We start from the raw sequence: 22,383 nt of genomic DNA on the forward strand, positions 1-22,383 counted from the left end.
ACCACAGAAGAGGTACTGGCACTTCCTAATGTAAGTATGTGAATCTTTAACTTACCGTCTAATGCTGACATCAGCTGGCAGTTTTTACCCTTGTCTTCACTGCAGAAGCCATTCTGCAGCGGTGTAATAGCCTACTCTGCCCAAATGTATGTTTGGCTCCTCATTTATTTGAGTTTGAGTGAGGAACCAACCAAGATTTTTGGACACTGATGATTCCTGTACATGACCCAAGCACAACAGTTAGACTCACAACTGTCTCCTTGTCTATAAGTATGTACTTTTTTGTAACTCCACAATATTTTACATTTATTTTCATTTAACCTTTAAGTTTCACCATTTTCAATGTCATCTCAGAGAAGTATCAAGGCGGTTCAACTGTTAAAACTGAATTTCTTTGTTAGACTTATAACAGACAGCTTTTGCAATCGGATTTAAATTCCAACTATATTATGATCACAGCTCTCTAGATGTTTGCCTCCTTGAATATTAGGTATGAGCTATATATTATCACAAGGTCCAGTTAGGTCTGACAACTAGTCGTCTAATCACAACTTTTCACATTTAGTTTAAGATACCTCAAAAGCTATATATTTTAGTTATTCCACCGATTTCATCCTGCTGGTAGTTAAAATCCCACAGACTGGGTAGCTCTGTTAATATTAAGCAAAGAAAATCCAAGAATAATATTTTATTAATTAAGCAGCGTCTCATGATCTGTTGATGCTGTAGTCTTTGAGGAAGACACAAGTCAGTTGGTCTCCAACTGATTCAGGGCTGCCATCAGTAACTGACACAGAGCAGTGTTGGATTTCAAAGCCTCTGGAGGTACATTATCTTCCTCTTATTATTTATTGTTTATATAGCGCCATCAAATTCCGTAGCGCTGTACAGTGGGTAGACAGGACATAACAAGTAGCATGTAACATAACAAAATGACTAACAGAGACAACAGGTGATGAGGGCCCTGCTCAAACGAGCTTACAGTCTAAAGTCTCTTACTCACTCATTCACTCACTCACATACTCACACAAACTCACTCACTGTTAAGCCTAACATTCAGTTTACCTGCATTTCTCCTCCCCGCTGCTGTGGCTCTTTCAGCTGATATACAATTTTATTATTCTACAGTCACTAGTTTAAGCTGTGTGACACATTGCATGATAACACTGTACACATGCAAACAATCCTGGACAAAATGTATCCTTTTCCCCAATATTTCCAATATACACCAAACAGACTTGACCCCCCACCTTAGTAAACTGTGTATAACACACATATAGATAGCACATGAAGCAAATGTGCCCCCTTTCTAAAATCATATATGCGGTTGGCTCTTGAGGTTCATTTTGCCAAACACATACTACATATCCATGAGGCAATGAAATTGAATATTTATGTTGTGTCTTCTATGTTGATTATGAACATTACATATGTAAGGTGATAAATGTCAATGGAAAAAATATTAACATATAGGCTATCATTTACCTATTTAATCCATAAACATTGTCAGAGAGCTATCAGCTGTCTCTGTATCACTGTGTGTGTGTGTGTTAATCCAGCCTGTGTTAAGGCTACGCATTTATGTCAAACTCATCTGTATCTGCCATAAGAGGTATTTTAGTCATCAGGAAATGTTGTATTTAATCTTTCTGTTTGCCTTGGCAGTAATACATCGGAAATACCACTGAACAAAATGGAAACTGAACATTTTGAGGAACACCATTCAGAAACTAGTAAGTTGGTCATTTAATTAACCAATTGACTTATAAGGGCTGTGTTCCTCCCAGACTTGAGGTCATGGTCCAACTACCTAAAGAGGTTCTTTTAATCCACCTGGGAAGATACAAATTGAAATGGAGACTCACTCAAAAAAACAAGAATGACCTAAGAAACTTGGGTGTGAGGGTTATGTAAAAGAACAATGCTGGTACAAAGTGGTGACACTGGCTCACTCCAGTGTGTCTGAGATGTGAATGGTCAAGAGAACCGATCCTTTGTCAATTAATATTGAACGAGTTTATGTGTTAATTATTTACTAACGCTATATTATTAATTATTATTTTCATCCATTATTACATATGTACTGTTATTTTCTGCAAATATGATGATGATGATATCAAAGATGATGAGGTCAAACACCTGTTTTTGGTTGTCAATAGCTCTGCTTAAAATCTTTAAAACATATTTATGTTTTAAGGTACAATTGGTGATGAGAATGGAAAGATGTCCAGTGTATGTCAGGACCTTCCTAGGCTGGGAGAAAAAAAGCCTATGTTTGAGTCTAATGATCAAGCAAAGAGTTATGAAGAGCATGGGGATGACATCAACCAACCTTCTCATAGCGGAGGCCTACAAAGCGACTCATTTCATTCAGAGCAGCAACATTTAACTTCAGTGTGGGAGAGAAGTCTTTCAGCAATATATTATGAATTCCACACACTAAATCAAACAACAATCCAGTTAGCCGAAGCTGTAAATTCATGTGCCCACACCATGTATTTCTTTACAAAAAGCATGTTAGACTTCCAAAGCGAAATGGCCGATATTAACAACAAAATAAGTTCATCTCTGAGAATGGCAGTTGGCTTGCTAGAAGAAAATGTGCGAAATGCGTCATTTCCTGAAGCTACACGACCATCAGCAGCAGCAAGCAAGTCCAAACCATCCCACGAAGATTGCAGCAAGAAGCGTCGGAGAGAAAGAGTCCGCAGCTCTTCTAGAGATTACACTCCCAGCCCATGTAAAAAAGAAAGATATTAAATGAAATGCATGTTTTCAATAAGCAGTGTTAATTTTAATTTAGTAAAACACATATAGGTCTATAGAAACCAGTATAAAATATACATAAAACTTCTTGTTTTTTTTATTTTTTTTTATTTGTGGACTGTTCTTCCTGGGTTCAGATCACCACTGTAACATAATGTTATACAAGAAGACAATAGTTTTACTCAGTAATACAAAGTTCCCTTTTTAAAGCAGTTAACCTACATTTAATTCGCTACATAGTCTCTGCAAAAAGGTGTTTTGGTTTTCCGAACGAAGTTTTACAATGTGCCAAACAGGATCCCCCAGTAAAACATTAAAGGGAGTTTCCACTAAAACTGCTGGTACACCATAAATTAAAAGCTTGTTACAGATAAAAATGTGTCCTTCTGAGAACACAGTGACATCTACAGTATTCATTAACCCCTTAAGGTTGTTTACTAAACTACTAAAGCATTTTCAGTATTTTTTGCTATGATGGTAATTTTTTTTTTAGGGAGAAAGCATACTTAAGCATACTACTTATCATTTAGAAGAAAAAAAAAAGCTGTCAATACTAGGTGGAAGAACACATTTTCCACAGTTTCACTAAACATAGCAACTTGGAGAATTCAAAAAATACCTCTTATGCTTAGAATGAACTAAAGTTTCAGCTTTTTTTTTTTTAAGAGATGTGGATCACCGTTTCGAAACTATAATGTTTTTTTTTTAATTTGGTGTGCTACGAAAGTATAGTGAATAGCACCTAGTCCAAAAATATGTTTTTTTAAAATAGGCAATCTAGGCATTCTAACAAGTGTTATTCTTCCACTTTTTCATCACCCACCTTTTCTAAAGTATTTTGCACAGCTTTAGGAATTTTTTCTTAGGATTTTTTTTCCACAGGATACAAATTATTAATGTTGTAAAAAGTCCTATTAATCAACATTCCCCAAGTCCAGAAGCACTCAATTGCAAAGCTATGGTGCTCCATTGTACACAACATTATTAAAAGAAGAAGAAAAAAATGGTGGCAAATTTGATTGATCTCAGTAGTATGTTTTACTGTATTACTGAACTGAATGAAATAATGGTGATGACACATGAAGAGGACATACAAAATTTCACATGTAAATGCTCAGCAGAACTTAACGGTACTTGACGTGGTGGCAGGCAAAGCAATATATATGGTATCCAGAGAAGGCTTTACATTGTTTCAGAGTGTCTTTTGGGTTAAAATACAAAACAGTCCCACTGATTCAGCAATAAAGCCATGGAAAATTTAGATAGAACACGCCAAACTTGGGGTACTTTGACGTAGTGGCGGGCTAAGCAATATATGGCCATATAATGTGACGGAACCCCTATGTATAGGACTTTTTGTAGGTGGCCCATCATTAGTGTTATCAAAGGCAAATTTCTTCATTATGTTAGCTTTTTCTTTGTCTTAACTGGCTACCTTTTTTATTTATTACAGGTCTAATGTTAATATTTCTTTTTTACATTATATATGAAGCACTGTTACTGATTTATACTGATGGCTCCTTCAGGTCTAAGTAGTCTAAAGGTAACTTTTATGATTATGATTGAGCTATCTATGATTTTTGTTAATGCTATGTGTAAGGTGCAGTTTGGGTAGCAGAATCTTCACATTCTGAGCCAAAAGAGAAAAGCTGTCACAGAGGAAATCCTCATATTTTTACGCCAACAGAAATTTTGAATGCCCTTCAATACAACATACATACACAAAGCTTCAAGACTCTTGCTTCATGTGAGGTTCACCAGCTCCTAATGGTCTTCTGTGTGAACCCCAGCAACAACATAACCTTAGTTTCTACCCAAGTGGTTTAGTCTGCTCCTACATAAAGCTCTCGGATATCTCCAACGAGAGGACGTTATGGGATGCTGATCATTGTTTGAAGACTGTAGCTGAATTATTCCATATTGTAGGTCTGGTAAAGAGCGCAAGTAATTTTCCTGTGTTCATTACCATCAGAAGCCCTAATGAAGGAGAACCCCAAATACTCTTCCACTTCACAGTGTTTGAATAGGGCTTTGACCATACCGATGTGTACAGGCAACCTTAGCAAATATAAATAGCGGCGCAAAACTAAGGCTTAGGATGTGGTGGATGCGATACTTCCATTTCGGACATTAGAGTTCATCAATGATGGTTTTTCACACAACATTTTATGGTTTCCCATAGGAAGAAGAGGGAACCCAAAGTCATTTTATTAGAAATAATACTAGTTAGGGATTTAGCTCTACCAGTATCTTGGTTAGATATGGGCTGCCTACCTGAAGCAAACAAAGATAGTGGGGCTGAACATGTGCCAGTTCCGTCTGGGTGTGCCATTTATCACCCCAACATGCGTAGCCTGTAAAGGATTGCGGGGCCTAAATCATTGCATTTTGTGTGCTCATCAAGTTCACTAGGATGATGTCATACCCATCTCAATAATTCTAGAGACATTACCATATATTTAGATTAACGCATCTTTTGATCAAATAGTCTTATGGTATCCATAGACTAGGTATGTTGAATGCTTCTGCCTTTTCTTTGTTTACATCGGCTACTAACATATGCATGATTGGATCGCAGGTACACGTTAACATTCCATGCAACAGATGGGTTTACCGATAAGCCAGTACATTTTTATGCCATTATTAATTGTATTTATTTTTCCAATTGGGTTTTTACCAAAAAGAATATATATTATATATATATATATATATACACAAAAATACCGGGGCTGAACATGTGGCAGTATAATATAAAAGCACAAATGCAGATGGAACATTTTTTTTTGTGCAAGTTCAAAACTACTTTTTCCTATAAGGAAGACACTGATTTACTATGTTGCCAAGGTACACTGCTTTTTTCTATATTTCTGGGTAAAGCTAAGGAAGAAAAGTCCATTTTTTTCTCAAACCACTTGGCTACTGTGAGGAGCTGCTGTTCACAGAAAGACTGTCCAATAAACTGAAGGCCAAGTGGTAGTCCTCTACTAGAAAGACTCGCAGGGACAGTTATAGCTGGAAGACCTGGGGAGAGAAAAAAAAAGAGCATTTAAAAAAACATTAAACAATAGATAGAAAATAATACAACAAATCATATTTCGTGCCCACCACCTCAGCCAAAATTATAGGGGTGCAAAATGTGGAATCTCTGCTACATTTTGTGTCAAGCAAAATGTTGCCATTAAACCTCTTGTAATAAATCTCAACCTTCTAATATATTGTGCAAAACCACCTACATTGAATATGTATGGGGAAACAATGCGTAAAAAAATATGCTTAACTGAATAATTGTATTTTTCCCTATATAAAGTGTAAACTGTTGATATGGTAGACGCCTATACTATAGCAAAACTACAAATACTGCCTGGGTTTCCTACAAGGAAAAATGTGACCTTAACCCCCAAAAGGTTTCCAAACTACTTTTAATCTTGCTTCAGGGTAAACTATGCTTGCCAAGGGCTGAATCAACTAGAATTGAGCCGATACACAGAAGAAAAAAAATAAAAAATAAAAAAAAAAATCACATGTTATGGATGTATACATAAATATGAAACGAAGATACAATGGAAGGTTTGTAATCATCCTAACAATTATAAATTATGTGTATCCACAAACAGCACACAGAGACAGCTCTTAATTCTTAAAAATGTGTTGGAGATCATGGTTATCTGTGTACTACACAAATATCAAAGGTGGTCACAGATAAGTCTTTGTTGGATAGGAATGTACTCACTTGTGTATTAAACATATATTCATAATTATGAAAATAATTACAGGTTACAGACTAATGGCACCGCAAAGTACAAGAAAATTCCTACCAGCCATGTTAGCACACTGAGTAAACACATCCTCCTGAGCACTGCGTGTTCTGTTATCTTCTTGGATAAACTCCAAGTAGTTAGCTGCATCTCCCAGAGTAGTGGGAGTTAGCAACATATGGACACCAGAACCGAAAACCTTCACAAAATCATTAGCGATCAGACGTCTCACTTTTTGAGCCTTCAGGAAATAGCGTTCATAGTTCCTAAAATGCAAATTCAAGATGTCAAGGACACCAGCTAATCCTCATGCAGGATGCAGTGGCTGATGACACTATTATGGGCTCCCAATTAGACTTGTGCATTCTGATTCATACACATTTTAACAATTTTTTTAAAATTTGTAGGAATGTCCTAAAACAGGAGAGATCACAATGAAACAAATGACAACGAAGCAGAGAGCTCAGAATTTATTTTGTTGGTTTACTACTCACGCACTCTCATTCCTGCACTCTCATTCCCGCACTCTCATTCCCGCACTCTCACGCTCCCTTCATGCCACCCGCTTCTTCTCTTGCCACTTCTTTTTCTTTCTCCATCTGCTTCTCCCCGCTATATGCTCTGTCAACCTGGCCGCCCACTTCGACAAAAGGGCAGAGCCTCTGTGCATACTCTTGTCCCCGATTGGAGGAACTGGGAAGAGGCTGTTACCGTGGCTCTATCCTTTTGCGGCCTGGTAACGGAGCAGATAGCAGGGGGAAGTGGCTGAAGAAAGAAGAAGAAGAGGCAAGAGAAGTGGAGCAGCGGGAAAGGAGACAGGGACACAGAAGCAGTCAGGAGTCACTATATGGTGGTCACTTAATATTTGTTGCCATATGAGTGAGTGAACCTTACCATATTTCTATATAAAAATGTTTTTAGTAGGCTTGGTAATTTTGTAGAATGCAACATCTACAGGAAATCTTTGTAATTTTAAGTAATACATTAATGTTTCACGGTTGACAAAGCTCTCCAATTGTTCCTAAGAGGGCTTTTTTCCAGGTTAGTGATTTTTACCTAGGATGATATTTTTATTACTTCCTGGCAATCCAATTACAGATCAACGGCAAACTGCTGGTGACTAAATATATCACATTACCTCACCTCTGAGCCATGCCCATTACGTTAATGAATAACTGCTAATTATGTAGTGCATGCTCTAGTGTTTTTCCCACAAAATTCATTTCTTAAAAGATATAAGCAAGAAACTGATCAAACCCTCTTCTTCAGTAAAAAATGTGTATATGCAACCTTCTTTGAGTTAGCTGCCAGCATCTGATAAAGCTAGCAGACAGCCCCTGGCGGCACCTTGCATGGTATCTGCTAGCAGTATCGTCTTCTTATGTCCCTTGTTATCTGCCCTTTATCTGTTTATGTCTGTTTACTTTGCATTCCCTTCTCTTATGACCACAGCTGACAACGTCCCAGGAGCCTCTGAGTTCTTCCTCTCATGCTCCTTAAGAAGGGGAAGGCCTGGAAGACAGGCATAGTTGTGATCTCTAGAGAAACTTCACAAACACATTCTGGCGACAAAGATTTGGTTTTACCAGAACTAGGTCCTAATTACTCAAATATGATAGTAAAACCTGCGTTTGCTAATTTGGGACAGTGTACTTATGTGCTGGCTGTAGTAACTATAAACAATAAAAAATGAATGCAAACAGTGGAAAATTATAATATATTAAGCTCAACAGATCAGATCTTCATGTTGCTTCATGGCAGGGTTACTTATTTACATCAGAATAAAATCAATCATGGGCAATCTTACTGCTTTAGAAGAAAGAAGTTTCCTGATAATATCCTTCCTCTTACAACATCATTGAAACCTTCCCGCCTTGTTGCTGCATACATAGCTTCTGTAGAGTCATCTACTTCCGAGCGATGGCCTTCATAAAAATAAATAAGATAAAATGAGACCTAAGATTTCATCTTTCACTGATGACAGACCATAGTTTTAAATGCAAAAACAACCACCAGTTTGGTCTGACGGCTGGACACGTCTATTCCTAGCATATCTGTCAATTTTGCAGCAAAAAGGAAGCATACATTCTGAGCTTTTTTTTCCCCTTTAACATACAGAATATTGCCATATCTACCATCAATTCAAGCACACCGAGAGACTAAATTAAGGGACATCTTGACCCAAGTGTGATCAGAGTCACCAGGTGTCTGTTATTTGACCACATAATTGCGAGATGTTCACTTAGAATCAATAGCACAAAACGCATTTCTCAGCTTCTCCCATACCAAAGATTGTTCTGATAAGATAAATTAAAGTGCATTTATGTGTTAAAATGTTATGCCATGTATCAATGGTGAGAAAATATTTGAGTTTGGGCTTTTCCACCTAAGAGTCTAATTGCTCATCCATGGTTGAGTATATAAAAGAAACCACTCGCCATATTCCAGACCATCAAACCGAGCCATGTTTGATGCTACTTCAGATGTGCACAAGACATGATAGCAAACAATCGAGTAAGGGGTGTGAGGTAGGGAAACTTCAACAATTTTGGCTCCTGCATCTTCGAACATGTCAGCTGCCTTCGACCAAAGGGATAATATTTCTGTGGACAGCCCGGGTGCGTGGTATTCCTTTAATAAAAAGAAACAGAATGTGGTATGGTTCAATTCATAGCATATACGGTTCATGAAACATAAATTAATTTGTGTGGTGATAATTTCAAAACCTAAGTACTAGCTGGTATAAACACACATAAAACAATCTTTCAATGGCCAGCATGTTGGCCTTTACACGCCAAGAATAAATATGAAGTGCTTTAAATGTGCAATAAAGTATACATGTCTATAAGTGGGAGAGAATAACAAACAGCCTAATGTATGCGTTTAGCACCTTACTCAAAAGCTAAAACACACACACACACACACACACACGTCGCCCAAGGAACAGGTAATTACATTGTAAAAATTTGAATTCCAAATATTAATGGGACACACGTTCTGTGAAGAAAATGGAACTATACCTTTGGAATTCCTATGCAAAGCTTGCTCATATCTATTTCTTCAGGTAATTTGAATGGCTCAAAAGGATCTTGGACGGTCGTGGAATCTTGTGAATCATGCCCTGCGAGCACACCTGGAAAACATGGGACTTTATTACACAAAGAGCCCCCCAGAAATAATACTGTGCATGTATAATAATAATAAAAAGAAAATTACCGAGTACAGTTGCTGCGTCATCCACACATCTGGTTATAATTCCTGGCACATCCATGGAGTTTACCAAAGGTATGAGACCATGGCGAGACACAAGCCCGTACGTAGGCTTTAGGCCCACAACTCCACAGTGACAAGCTGGGTTTCGCGTGGAACCGCCGGTATCTGATCCTATCGCCCTAGTTGCCGTAAAAAAACACAACAACATGACACGTCAGCACTTGGTTTACGTGACTCTAGAAAAGGCAAAATAAACATTTTCTATTCAGTGTTCTGTAGAAGTTTCATATACCGTATATTCCGGCGTATAAGACGACTGGGCGTATAAGACGACCCCCAACTTTTACAGTCCAAATATAGAGTTTGGACTATACTCGCCGTATAAGACTACCCCTCTACCCAGCGTACAACAACCAGCCAATCACGGCAAGCGATGTACCTTACCGGTGATTTGCTGGTTGATTTGCTGACATGCACTGCCCTTACACACACACACACACATATATAATATATATATATCTACACATATGCCTGTCCATACATACACATTTATACACTGCCCTCACCACACACATGTATATGTGTATATATATATATATATATATATATATATATATATATATATATATATATATATATATATATATACACACACACCAGTATATATATACATATACATATATACACACACCAGTATATATATATATATACATATACATATATACACACACCAGTATATATATATATATATTTCTCCCCCCTTTGTCCCTTTCTCCCCATCTCTTACCTTATCTTCTGTCTTCTTTCTTCCATCCAGTTGTGGGAGCCCGAGGTCTGGCACTTGAGACCTCAGCTTCCCTGCTCTCTAATCACTAGGCGCCGGCTATTGATGCCGAGCGCAGGGGTGACGTCATGTCCCGGCGCCCGGCATCAATAGCCGGCGCGTAGTGATTAGAGAGCAGGGAAGCCGAGGTCTCAAGTGCCAGACCTCGGGCTTCCCTGCTCCCTCATCACTACGCGCCGGCAATTGATGCCGGGCGCCGGGACATGAAGGCATCCCTGCGCTCGGCATCAATAGCCGGCGCGTAGTGATTAGAGAGATTGGTGGCTTCGTGGGAACCTCCGGCTTGGTAAGTACCCGGCGTATAAGACGACCCCCCACTTTTAAGAAGATTTTTTGGGGTTAAAAAGTCGTTTTATACGCCGGAATATACGGTAAATTAACAGGTGAGATCCCACAGAAAAAAAAATATTGTAATATTTATATAGTAATGTAGGCTAGCATTTACAAAAATCCTGGTTTTATGTCATTTTGTTCGAATAGACTTCCTTTACCCGCGGAGCTGGCAGCTGCTGTTGTATGTCATAACATTCTGGGTGACCTGTCCCTGTTTAGTGATCACATAGTTCAGATTCTTCATGGAAACGCTAATGACGTCTGTTCCTCAATAGAACTTTTAATTTCCAGTGTCAGACTGGGTGATGAAACACGCATGGGATACGCAAAAGGCTATTCTGAATTAAGGTGAGATCAGATTGACCGAATGGTTCTTATGCGCTTTGTTTCTCCAGGTTTTTGGCTTGCCAGGGCGCACACAGAGTACTCGCTACCAGGCAGCTCCAGCAATAGCTGGTATAATATTTCCCAGCCACATGCACACAAAGCACTCCAATTGATTTCAATGAATGCACTTTCCAGCCAGTGATTGGCAGCAGAGAGAGAGGAGAACATATATAATACATATTAAAGTACTTTAATATGCAGTATTTATTGGCGGGGCTGTACGGGGCACTGTCCCTTTAAGCACTCAAACCCAGTGTGGGGGGGAATTAAATGACTATGCCTTTTGATCGATTTCTGTTTGTCTTTGTAGCGGTGAATGAATAACTGCCCCGCTCTTAGGGAGCACAGATTTATGTAAACACATGCAAACATTTTTTCCAGCCTCTTGTCTGCAACCTGCTCTCGGATACTCTGATCTCCAATATTTACATAGCGCAGATTATCAATGCAAAACCGGAGCTATTTCAAGAATAGTCTCTCGCATACGTGCATTTGAGTTCCAGGAGAAGACTTCATGCAAACTGTATATTTAAAGTGGATCTGTCATCCCCCCACCTCAAACATCACATTTTGTAGTTCAATATACATACATGTATTAGAAGCCTACAGATTCTGTATACCGCTAAGAGAACCCATCTCAATATCCTGTCCGCAAGACTTTCTCCCCCTTGGTTAAACCAATTCTCGACATTTAACAGCCTTTATAAAAGGAGGAGGTAAAGAAAGGGACACCAGGATATGATAGCTTGCCACTTTTAGCCACACATCTTGGTTCTTTCATTTGAAACCAAAAATCTGCGAAACAATTACACGGACCGCAAAACAGAAAGAGTAAACTATAGACCAGTTCCCCTTTAAGACTCAAGCCATGGAAAGAGGTTACTTTTTGTTTTTTTCCCACACGTCATTGTTGCATATCTTCAGTTATAACTTTTCTTCCAGACCAAGAAGATCTAAGATTTTATAATGTAAGACAGTTTAGCTTCTCTTTTGAGTTCACACTTTCGTTTAACCGCAGATAATACATACCCATGCTACAAATATCACGGCAAGAACAATGTTCTCAAAGGGACACTCCAGCCATCGTATGCACAACAATGCTGCGTGGTCCCTTTAAATGTTTGCGTTGTCTGTTTTGCAAGTGTATGGACCCCCACAAGCATTTGCCCCTTTCTAAATGCCGTGCAAGAAATGTATTCGAGCGAGCGATATACTTATGTCTTGGCAGGTGGAAAGGAAAGCCGTGTGCAGGGAACCCCATGCGCATCTGTGGAAAGCGCGGTCATTGTTTTCAATGGAAACCCTGCCACTGATTGGCTGCGTCAATCAGATTTCTTTTTCTACGCGAGCCAAACAATGGAAAACTAGAAAAAGTCTTGTTTATTAAGAGACGTTTCTTAAAAAGGTATCTATCAGGTTTGTCTAACTCCAGACATTGATGGCTGCCGGGTGCTTCACGATGCGTCACTTTGTACAGAGTATGCCCCCTAGTGCTAGACATTAGAATATCTCTTTCGATCGAGGGTAGTTTTCACAGAAATCAGTTGAAGATGGTAATTCAGCAATTTAATTATATTTTTGTTCTGGTTTAAGATATGCCATGAGGACCCCCATAAAAGCTTAGCACACATGAGGCATTAGAAACCCCTGGTGAAAGAAAAAACGTCCATCCTGTAGCTTTGTGGTTAATACAGTTACTTACCAACGGCACGTGTGTGTGCGCGTGTTCCTCTTTCTGAACATACAGAAAATACACGGGATCAGTTAATAAAATGATTTATCTGCATCTGCAGATAACCGTTACGATTGGCAAGTTCGGTACATGGTGCAATTCTCTTTGTTAGCTACCAGAAACCACACCGTTTCCCTTGTATTCTTACTTTCCAGCATACCGCTATATATTTTATAATTATGCAACACATTTCAGATAAGGCAAGTCTACCTCAACTTTATTTAGTTATTTATTGCAGCTCTCATGCCTTCGTCTGTTGTAACCCAACAGTAAGCCCAAATGATGCAATGTGTCTGGTCCAATGGTCATCAAAACAGGTGCGAACAGTCAAGTTTTCCAAAACAAAAAAAGCCAACAAAACCTTCCTCCTGGTATAGCCAGTACATCATTTAGAAAAGCCTTGACTCATAGCTATACTAAGCATTTTCTACACTCAAAGAGTGCTGTGTTAGATAAAAAATGAGATCTACACTAGGAGTATGCACTGTATTGGCGTTTGAGACATCTACAAAACTATTCTTGAAACAACTGAAAAAAGGAACATATTCTAGAAGCTTATGGCGGTGCCCAACGTGACCTGATTTAAGTGATGCCACCATTCACTAATCCCATGCCTGTGATAAAAAAAAAATGGAAATGTCATAGTACCCCCATGACAAACACTGTGAAAGAGACAGAAGAGCTTTGGACAGCTGTGTGGGGTAATAACACTGAGCACCAGAAGACACAGGCAAGGGATATCTGCAGACGCAACATAGTCCCTAAACAACAGCTCTTGCATCTCCAAACTTATTATGACATCTGAATAAATGATAAATAACAAAAAAACAATTAAAAGGTTCTTAATGGAGATGAAAGAGCTGGCTTTCAAAGCACAGGCTGTTAGAAACCAAAACTGTGAATGGCTTGCGGGAACACAATTTACCAGGAAAGACTACGGGATCTCAATATGTATAGCTTGGAGGATATCAGTGCAACGTGATACAGCTAGGATAAGACTAGCGGAGTGCATCCACAGTGCAGAACCAAGGGACCAAGCCAGAAACCCGGCAACAGAGGCAAGGCAAAAAGCGAGGTCAAATACAAGCCAAGGTCAAGGGCAGGCAAAAGGTCAATACACCAGCAATAATACAAAGCCCACAGCATCTAGAGAAATAAATTCTTTGACAGACAACCGGAGGACAGCCTTAAATCGGTCTTGTAGAAAAAATAAATAAGGAGCATGTTACTTTCTCGGCTCGCACATGCGCAGTGAGCCGCTGGTTTTGCCGGTCGCCATCTTTGATGCGGCTGAGCTACACGTTAGAGGACTGCATTGGGAGGCGGGTCACGCCAAAAAACTTGCGGGCGCAGGCGGTCTTGCTGGTGTTCCAGGCGGGAGCGGGCGCTCAGGCACTGTACCTGCGGGTCCCGGTAATCCCACGCAGTCCCACAAGGCTGCCTTCTCGCTGTTCCCTTACAGTGTCTCCTGTCTTGCTCCGCCCAGGAACAAAATGGAGTCACGTGATGTGACGTCACTTCCTGTGACTCCGCCTTGTTCCTGGGCGGAGCAAGAGAAGAGACGCTGTGAGGGAGCAGCTCGAGGGTAGCCTTGCGGGACTGCGCGAGAAATCTGCAGTTCAGGTAAGGAGGTGGGCTTGATTGGCCACAAATGTGGCGGGAGCGGGCAGGATTGGCCACAAATGTGGCGGGAGCGGAACACCCACATTGTGGGAGCGGGCGGGATTGGGCAAAAAATCAGCGGGAGCCTGCGCAGTCCCGCGCAGGGCTCTACTACATGTCGCAGAGCTCCGTGTCTGGGCAGCAGACTACACAAGGATTCCCTGCTGCCTCCACCGAGGCAAGGTAAGAGAAGGTAAGAGGGTGACAAGAAGAGAGAGGAGAGGTGATTTTAACACATAATGGGATTAAACAAATTAAAGGCCAAAAACTTATTCCAAAGGAGGAGAAAAGGGTAGAATAAAATGTCATAGTCTAAAACTAGAGGGTCAGAGGTTTAAATGTAATGTAATGATGTAATGGGTGGTAGATAACTGAACAGCCTTTCAGCAGAAGTGGTAGAGGTTAATACAGTGAGAAAATGTAAAATAAGACAGGCATAGGTATAAAGTTATCCTTAATTTAAGACAAGACCAAGGACTGACTCATGTCCTTACATCAGGAAAAACGGGCAAATCAGATGAGCTGAATAGTTCTTATCAGCTCTCACATTCTATGTCATACTAGTTTAATCAGTTGTTTAGAATGCATTATTCTTGTCAATGTCAGCTGTATGTAAACAATTTATAGAGACTACCAAGACTGGGACGTCAGTGGAGAATGGCTACGGGCAGTCATTTTAGAAATGGGAAAGCTGCCTCTTCGTGCTTTCAGAATATAATTATGATTTCACCATGAATCACTGGAGCCTGCACATGACTTGATACATGTTTCAAAGAAATGATGTTGCTGTAATTGTACTCCCAGCGATAGTTCTAGTGTGCGGTTAGAGATTCGTTACTCACACATAGCAGGTCCCGGCTGACACAGCAGCAGCGCTTCCACCAGAACTGCCTCCGGTTATTACCCAGTCAGATTCTTCATCGGAAATGTCACAACCTACGGCTCTCCTCTCTTGGTAACTCTTCGAGTAACTCCATGGGTTCTTGACTGGCCCAAATATACTGTCGGTACTTCCAGATCTAAACATTAATAAATAAAATAAGGCTTCTTAACATATTACAAACGATTTCCATGTAAAATATATTTGTGGTTGTGTTTTGCTTTGGTTTTCATGGTTTTCATAGAAAGACATGTTTACATTCAACGATTAAGCACAAAGGTGGACCAACTATTCATGTAACTGATTGGCTGCTTTAAGCACTCCACCCACAACGCTTGTCCAGCCAGTGCTGGAGCTGACTGGTTACAATTATATAAGCTGCATGGAGATCTGATTGGCCAAACACATCTCCTGCATGGAAAATAGCTGGGGGGGGGATTTAAGTGCATATGGGGGGGATTCTCCGGAGTCTCCTCATGTGTTTGCAAGGGGGACACCATGAAAATTTAAAGGGACTGCACAGCAATAAAATGCATTAAAGAAGGCTTAAATGCACTACGAAGGCTGAAGTGCCCCTTAGATTTATTTCTGGGCTCGATATGTGAAGTCAACTAGAATGTATGTTTCTAATGCATTTAGCTACAAAATGTCAAACGCAGCACAGTAGCTGGAACAGCATCCTAAATTTATACTATGACAAGGCATACCAGCTCTGTACTGTTGTACAGGGCTTCTGTTCCATAATAATTAAATAGCTGATGGGGTAGGGAAAGAAGTAAATGTATATGGGGAGAATCCCCCCACGCATTTACAAGGTGTACACGAGGGAACCCTAAAGGGGCCATTCAGCTATTATATGTATTAAAGTGCTGGGTGTCCCTTTTATATTCAATAATTCATCATTTGATGATTTTAACTTCTTTAGCTGAATAACTGCCCTTATTTGCTTTCAAAAAATTTACATATTTAAAAAAGTATAATTAGAGGTGGATGATGCTGTAAACTATAAATATCAGTCTAATGATGTGTCACGGGAATGACCAGCTTTAAGTTTGTAAATGCTTTCTTGAGAAAGCACAATCCTTGTCCATACGGTTGTATATAACGTTTATGTGCAGAAGTACCCCATACGTATCGAAGCACAATGAGTCTTATAAAATATTGACATCTCTCTCTTTTTGCTGTTTGTTTATTTTTTTAAGAGGAACAAGATAGGCTTCATTTAGTTCTGAGGTCTGCAGATCCCAGCGGTCCTGAGACATGATACAAGCAGTATCTCATTAAAATTCCCCATGAAAGAACAGCGAGCACCAAGCCAAATTATTATTTATTCATGCATTAACACATTACTTACGTATCTCCCCCAACACAGAAAAATAAACAAAACATGGCAAACATAATGGTGGATAACATACCATATCTTATAATTAAACAGCAAAATACTGTAGAAGTCCCTGAAAAATATGATAAAGGAATTGAATCTGTCTAGGGTATCTAATACCCCAGCCAACATTTGTATTTGGATGTATTTGACATATACATGACACATACACATATAATGTGCTGTTCACTGCATACATTAGGTTTACGGTAAGAGTTTCCCTATCATAAAGGTAATGAAGTAATTAATAAAGTAATTGGAAGTTTTTTTCTGGCTACAGAGCAAGACAGGTTTGGTCTTAACAAAGCAAAAAGCAAATTAGGAAATCACAACCCCTTACCTGCTTTTCCAATCTGTAGTTACCTTACACACGAAGTCAATTAGTTCAGATGGAGTACCCTAAAGGGTTAAACCCTAGGGCAAAAGGGGGGGGATACTACATAGAAAGACTGGCCGCTGTACCCACACTAGTGCAGGACTGGCCAGTCCACTCTCACTCCAAATAAAACACAGAATCTGTGATAAATCAATAACAACACCAACTAGAATGTGAGGCGCTGGACCAAAATTCTACAATTACCATCAAATGTACGGTATTCATAAATTGATAGATAATTCATAAATTAAAAGCTGAAAATCATGATTTGAAAGAAAACTCCATTGTTGTGTAGAATAAATTATGGTTAATAAATAGCTTAAAATAGAAACAGTTCATGAATAATTAAATATAAATACATATGTAAAAAATAATTATATAAATAATAGCCAAATAAATTCTAAAAAAATAATGAGTTAAAAAAAAAGTTGAAAAACAAGACAATAACCAATGTTAAATAATAATTAAAAAAAAAACTACACACTACTTTCCGTTCCCCGGAAATCTCCAAATTATAAAGATGCATTACTTACCCCATCGCGAACTCATCAAGATTGGTTTTTCCCATAAGCACAACTCCTTGATCATAAAGTTTCTGAACAACTGTAGCATTATACGGAGGGATGTAACCTTGGGGGGGAAAGGGTGTTTATAAGGGTTAAACATCCAGTATGGATCTTTTTTTTAACCTATTAAGAGAAGCCAACATCTAGAAGAGGTCTAGAAATAACGGTCATATGCGAAAAGGGAATGGCATGCCCCTATCGCCCATTTTAGCATAATGTTGGATTTTCCGTATAAACGCGCTATAGCAGTGCAAGTGTACGATCCACAGAATACAAATCACCGTCCATTTAACACCCGTAACAACGATCTGGCGAATCAAGTTTCTTTGAAAACAATGGGTAGTAATTTCACAAATAAAATTGTATAAATTCAACACAAAAAGTCACACAAAGTATATTTAACAGATGTAATACAAAAGTAATATATTGGTGTGAAGACAGAGTAAACAGAAAAGACATCATTTTAGTGTGTTGTGCAATGACAATAAAGGAAAGTTGTGCACGCAATGCGTTTTGCCGGCTCGGAATCAGGAAAATGTGGTTGATCAGATGCTTCTTGTTACATAATAAAGTATGTTATAAGTGATAACACTTATAACGTACACATCCATTTATCACCAATTTCTCACAGTATGTGGCGTGGTTTCCAAGGAGCTGCAATCTTTCTTACCTCTTCTTTCCAATCAATTTCTCATCTGTTACTCATCTTCACACACTTTCCCAATTCAAATCCACACGTGAAACAATTGTCATCTGATAGTGGGCTCTAAGGAAGCTGTCACGGCGAAACGCGTCAGGTGCACAACACTTGCCCTTATTGTCATTGGACAATAATCCCCTCACACACTCAGATTATCACCTATTATTTTACCAAAACATTTGATGATTTTTTTTATATATGTATTAAAGTATTTTATATTTTTATGACTTCTATTCTATCACACGTTGAGGGCACACTTCTTCGAGCTGCTAGTTCTCATTCTTACCAATACCACCATTGGAGCAGATCCGCATAAAGCACCATAGGTATACCATCCTTTGCAAAAGTATAAAGAAAGCGGATGTAAAATCCAGCTCTACGCTTTTTTGGATCGTTATCTTTAGTCACATCTGAAGAATAAATTGCACATAGCGTTGAAAATCATTTCATGCTAAGTTTTATTTCTGAGTATTTCCTGGAAAATATCCAAGTGCATTAAAAAACAGATATCGTGGATCGTGGAAAATGGACAGAAAAAGAAATTGGCAAAACTAAAAAGAAAAAAAACAAAAAAAATGTACCTTTTAGCATTCTTGATGCACATGTTGTCTCAACACCTTTGGTGCTAAAGTTGTCTTTTACTGCAACAGGGATTCCATCTAAGAGACCCAGGGGCTGACCTGTATTTGGAACACAAGGCATAGATTTGTTTAAACAGCTGCTAATAATAAACTACATTTTTTGGCAAACATATAAGGAAGCTACTACTATAAACGATCGCGGTTGGGCCATGAACACTGATTTTTTTTTTTTTCTCTAACTCAAACTACAAATGTAGAACTACTCAGCTCATCTATTCTGCCCATTTTAATGTTGAACCCGAATGGCCAGCTGGGTCCTTGGCACATGCAGAGACCTGCAGAGGTCTTGGGTCCCTCGTTACCTTCGCCTCTGGCAATTCCCACGGAAACCAATTAAGCATTTAAGCCAATTTGCAGTGATTTGCTCTCCTGAGATAAGGTTCTATTGAGATAATTGGAAAATGTATGCCATCGAGCGTATGCTGTGATTTAATTGGCTAATATTGAATTGATCAAGTACTCTCTACATATACCGTATATGTCATATTTAAAATGAAATAATCACTCAATTCATTTTGTTATGGTGAATATGGTAGGTGTAAGAATATGCCATGCAATGCATGTGGAAAAAAAATGCAAATCTGGTAATCGGTACTGTTGCTTTCTTTTTAGCAGTGTAATCACCGTGACCCCTGACACTTTAAAGAAGATCTAATTGCTTATTTACATAGACCATACACCTGTACAAAAATAATCATAATAAAATAACCACATTTCAGAACCAATAACATACTACATGTACATAAAACAAAGACAACACGCCTCTGCTGAATCTTTTGTCTGCTTCTGCTGCTTGCTTCAAGGCGGCCTCCTCCGTTACAGTTATGTAAGCATTCAGAAATGACGTTTCTCTGATGAATGAAAGACACTTCTGACAAAGCTCGGTCGGGGTCACTTGTCCACGTCTTAAAGCTGCAGCTGCCTGCAAACGATGCAAACATTTTTAGTTGTTTAAAATATACGACTCCACAAACACGTTTATGACAGAGCCCATTGCAGGTGAGTACAGAACTTTATACGTACACTGTATTACTACAAATGATAGCACACGTGTATACACAAATTTGCACTTACTATAGACTTGTAGTGATATGCTACACGTATGCGCTCATTTCTGCTATGCCATACAAAGTCCTATGCTGGCATGTGCACACAGCATGCGATTACACAATCAGGAAGAGTTTAGATCCATGTGTGTATGCTTACAGCGCGCCAGGCAGATATAATGTACTTGTAGCCTTTCTTGCTATGTTGATTGTCTGTACAACAAAGATAAACGTTGGGAACTTCAAGCTAAGGTTAGACCAGGGGTAGGCAGAGTGTCCGTACGAGGACATCAGTGTCTGTGGCAAGGTTTGTTAAGGTCCATAGAACCTCATTCAATTGTCCACCACAGACCCCAGTAAACGTCCACCACGAAGAATGTTGTTGTCTACCTCTGGTTCAGATTTTCCCAATACATTTGTTAACAGATGGCTTTCACAATGTCAAGCAACTTTTGAATACTGTTTTATTGGCCTACAACTTAATCAAGATTCACAATTATTTAAAGGCATTCAACAGTGTCTTCTGATTGTGGAAGGTTCCCCTGCAAGAAGGGCTGAGCTAATAGATTGTGAAGTGCCAAGAAGAAATCCCATTGACTGAACTACGCACTATACTGGACAACCAACCTCTTCATGAAGGAGAAGCTCACCAGAGGTGTAACTTCATATTGCATAATGAAGGAGGGGAGTTGAAGCTGAAACTCTCCTGCAAATGTATTGAATAAATGTTTACGTCATCGAACAGAAGAGGCTACCAGACAATGATATAAGGATGTAGTAAACACCTTTATCCTTAGAGCAGTAACGTCTGCATCTAAGGCTGGGCAATGGGTAGAACTCTCTGGGAGTCATTCTGGTGCCCAGTTTGAAAAGTAGTCATATAATAATGACAACAAACGAACCGGCCCAAGTCCCATTCTTTTCTCACTTTGTACGAAACACCCCCAATGTCACTTACCCCCAAACACCTGAAATGGACAAAGAGGAATGCCTTGGTTTAAAGGGGTTGTGGTTCGGAGGTGGGACAATAACACTATTTATGTGACTTTGTGGACTATGGATAGCAATCGATATAACCGGGTATGGCATTTATTTGTGGTTTCATCTTAAACACGCTTTCTGTTGTTTCTATACACGTTACTATGACACAGTGATGTATACATACCCAGTGCATACATCCCGACACCTTTATTTTAGGGAGAGCCGTGTGATTAGATGAGTGGCTATGGTGCAAAGCTTTACCAACACTTTTATGCAGTTATTTTTGTAAATAAAAAGTAAGGCATTTAGAAGAAGTATTTTAGTTACAAAATTTCATTTATCAACACTTGTCATGTTTTTAAGGCCGCAAAGCACTAGGATACACTGATCCACCTAAGGGAAGCCATTATTATTTATTGTTTTACATAGCACCATCATATTCCACAGCGCTGTACAACGGGTAGACAGGACATGACAAGTAGTATACAACATAACAATTAGATTGACAGAAACAACAGGTGAGGCGGGCACTGCTCAAGAGCTTACAATCTAGAGACCAATAGAGGGACACTTTAGAAGTATGACAGTGAACATCCAGAGGTGACAGGGAAAGGGAGACTGGGAAATGTCTGCCCCGTCCTGCACATTGTCCACACACATCATACACAGACGGTCACTATTACATGAGAAGTAGTAACCAATAGGGTATTCCAAATAATGTCCTCCAGCGAGACAAAGCACCACTGAAACCCATACATTAACCCCCCCCCCAACACACTTACCTCACGTAAGGTGCCCCCCAACATTTTCACCACCACCTCACATACACCAGATAGCCCAAAGCGTTGCTTCGCTGGTAGTGGCGGCTGACATGTATTGGCTGGCAAAGCTTGGTTGGCTCAACATTACGATACGCGATTGGACGGCTATGAATATCTTACCATACGAGTGGACGACGGAGAACTGAGGCTTGGAACGCGGAAGTGCACAGAGGACGTAGAGGAGAAATTGTCGGAGGAAAGTGTTAGAGCACAAGAAACGGAGCGTAATATTAGGAAATTATAAAGCGAATTATTGTTACTATGACTGTTTACTTTTATTGATTTGTGATTATTTAGGG

At 39.4% G+C, this 22,383-nt stretch overlaps 1 protein-coding gene across 1 annotated transcript; it reads right to left on the reverse strand.

The window, feature by feature from the left end:
* Nucleotides 1–5,391: 5,391 nt before the first annotated feature.
* QRSL1 (glutaminyl-tRNA amidotransferase subunit QRSL1) lies at nucleotides 5,392–22,135 on the reverse strand. The gene is made up of 11 exons (XM_053460644.1): nucleotides 22,046–22,135; nucleotides 19,999–20,158; nucleotides 19,177–19,275; nucleotides 17,863–17,959; nucleotides 15,535–15,711; nucleotides 9,738–9,913; nucleotides 9,542–9,654; nucleotides 8,960–9,152; nucleotides 8,329–8,446; nucleotides 6,582–6,787; nucleotides 5,392–5,787 (listed from the first exon to the last, which is right to left on the reverse strand). The coding sequence occupies exons 1-11, from the start codon at nucleotides 22,067–22,069 to the stop codon at nucleotides 5,576–5,578; spliced, it is 1,575 nt and encodes a 524-aa protein (XP_053316619.1). The 5' UTR covers nucleotides 22,070–22,135; the 3' UTR covers nucleotides 5,392–5,575.
* Between the last annotated feature and the right edge of the window lie 248 nt (nucleotides 22,136–22,383).

This window comes from Spea bombifrons, chromosome 3 (genome assembly GCF_027358695.1).
Source record: "Spea bombifrons isolate aSpeBom1 chromosome 3, aSpeBom1.2.pri, whole genome shotgun sequence".
Lineage (NCBI taxonomy): Eukaryota > Metazoa > Chordata > Amphibia > Anura > Pelobatidae > Spea > Spea bombifrons.